At 40.2% G+C, this 1,683-nt stretch overlaps 1 protein-coding gene across 2 annotated transcripts in view; it reads right to left on the reverse strand.

Moving 5' to 3' along the window:
* The window catches only part of gsap (gamma-secretase activating protein), a 29,534-nt gene that overhangs the window by 9,480 nt on the left and 18,371 nt on the right, over positions 1–1,683 (reverse strand). For both annotated transcript variants that reach the window (XM_032505356.1, XM_032505357.1), the window contains one exon: positions 449–544. In XM_032505356.1, the coding sequence (XP_032361247.1) occupies positions 449–544 (96 nt within the window). The remainder of the gene's footprint in view (positions 1–448; positions 545–1,683) is intronic.

A 1,683-nucleotide genomic window follows, 5' to 3' on the forward strand; every position in this document is an offset into this window, starting at 1 on the left:
ATGTAATGTTACTTTTTCTAACTTTCCTGTATAATAAATATGAATGAATGAATGAATACTTCTGCATAGTTAAATGATACACTTTGTGTTCCACCCATTCTCATACAAAAGTCAAGTCAACAAGAGAACTGATGTTTGTTTCAGAGGACTGAAGCATCGACCGGATAGCTTGCAGCAGCCTCTCTTATCTAAAGAGAACACATCCATCTGTGAGCTCTGTCAAACCATTTAACTAAAGTGGAAAACTTGCTGCCTTTAGCACAGAGCGATTGCTCGCTGAGTGTCACTTAACCTTCCCGAAAAAGAGTACAAGGGCAAACATTAAATAAACATAACGTGAAGACCAATGTACCTTGAAATAAAAAGAGGGGATCACAGGAGTACACGCAGCAACTTCTTTTTTTTTTTTTATCTCTGACCAAAACACACACAGAGACAGTGTACCAACCAGTTTGGCTACATAGTTGACAACCAGCGAGTCAATCTTCTTCTTCCCCAGTCGAGGCAGGTGTCTATTGAGATGCTCTCGGAGTTTGTCAACCGTCTGTAATGCAAAGAAAAACAAAAACACTGATTATTTTCTGTGTGTGTGTGGGTGTAGCTTGGAGTACAACTTTACTTTCTGTTTATGTGTTTTAAGAACACTTCGCTGTGTACTCAGCAGGGTCAAATTAAGTTCAGCTAGACTTTTCCCTCGACTACAGTCCCAAAATTGATTAAACCATGGCGAGGAGAGGAGAGGAGAAGTGAGGAGAGGAGAGGAGAGGAGAAGTGAGGAGAGGAGGTCTAAAAACAGTTGACAGCATTTACTGATATCCTTCTGGGAGGATAAGGGAATGAGGAGAAGAAAGGAGAGGGGGAAGGAAGTGAGTGCAGAAAGAAGGAATGACAGAGAAGAAGAGGAAAGAGGTGAATAATGAAATAATTGATGGAGGGAATAAAGCAAGAAAGACAGGCACACTGGGTCTTTCTAAGAATAGTTGAGAGAATGCTAGCATCTAGCCTGAACTCCATTAAAATGAAGCTATCTGCTCTTTAAAAAACTATGCTGAGCACAGGGAAAACTGGAGAATGTGAACGTGTCCATCAACCAGCATACAGTAAAAAAGTGCAGGACAAGGACCTTAAGATACCCTTTTTTTTAAAGTGTCGACTCATCTGAAGCGTAGCAGGACTTTCACCTAAAAGATGACTATGGAGGGAAATGATGGTCCGTCAGCATTTCACGATGGATCTTTAGTGGTCTATTTATCAACCCATGCTATAGGAAGAATCTTCCTCCAGGGGCTGTTAAACCGTTAAACATCAACAATCTAGGATGCTCAATGCATCTAAGGAGGGATTTTATAATGAAGTGTTTTTTAATGCACCCACTTTTTTCACTATTGACTCATCTACTACACTGAGTGACAGTGTAGAGGAAATACACAACAACCATTGTTTTCTATTCTGCTCCTGCTTTTTGGTGTTGAGTGTTACACTGTAAAGGACTTTCTGCTTTGAAAATATCTGCAGGTTTTGTCCTGACTGACTGAATGACTGGTCCTTTAACTGAATGATTCATTCGGCTGACAGCCTTTCACAAGTGATGCTCTTCAAAAACAGGCAAGTTAAAACCAAAAATCCTTTCGAAGTCTTCTGGGTCACTTTTTTACTTTAAAGGGGTGTTTCAGAATTTTGGAC

This window comes from Etheostoma spectabile, chromosome 23, assembly GCF_008692095.1.
Source record: "Etheostoma spectabile isolate EspeVRDwgs_2016 chromosome 23, UIUC_Espe_1.0, whole genome shotgun sequence".
NCBI lineage: Eukaryota > Metazoa > Chordata > Actinopteri > Perciformes > Percidae > Etheostoma > Etheostoma spectabile.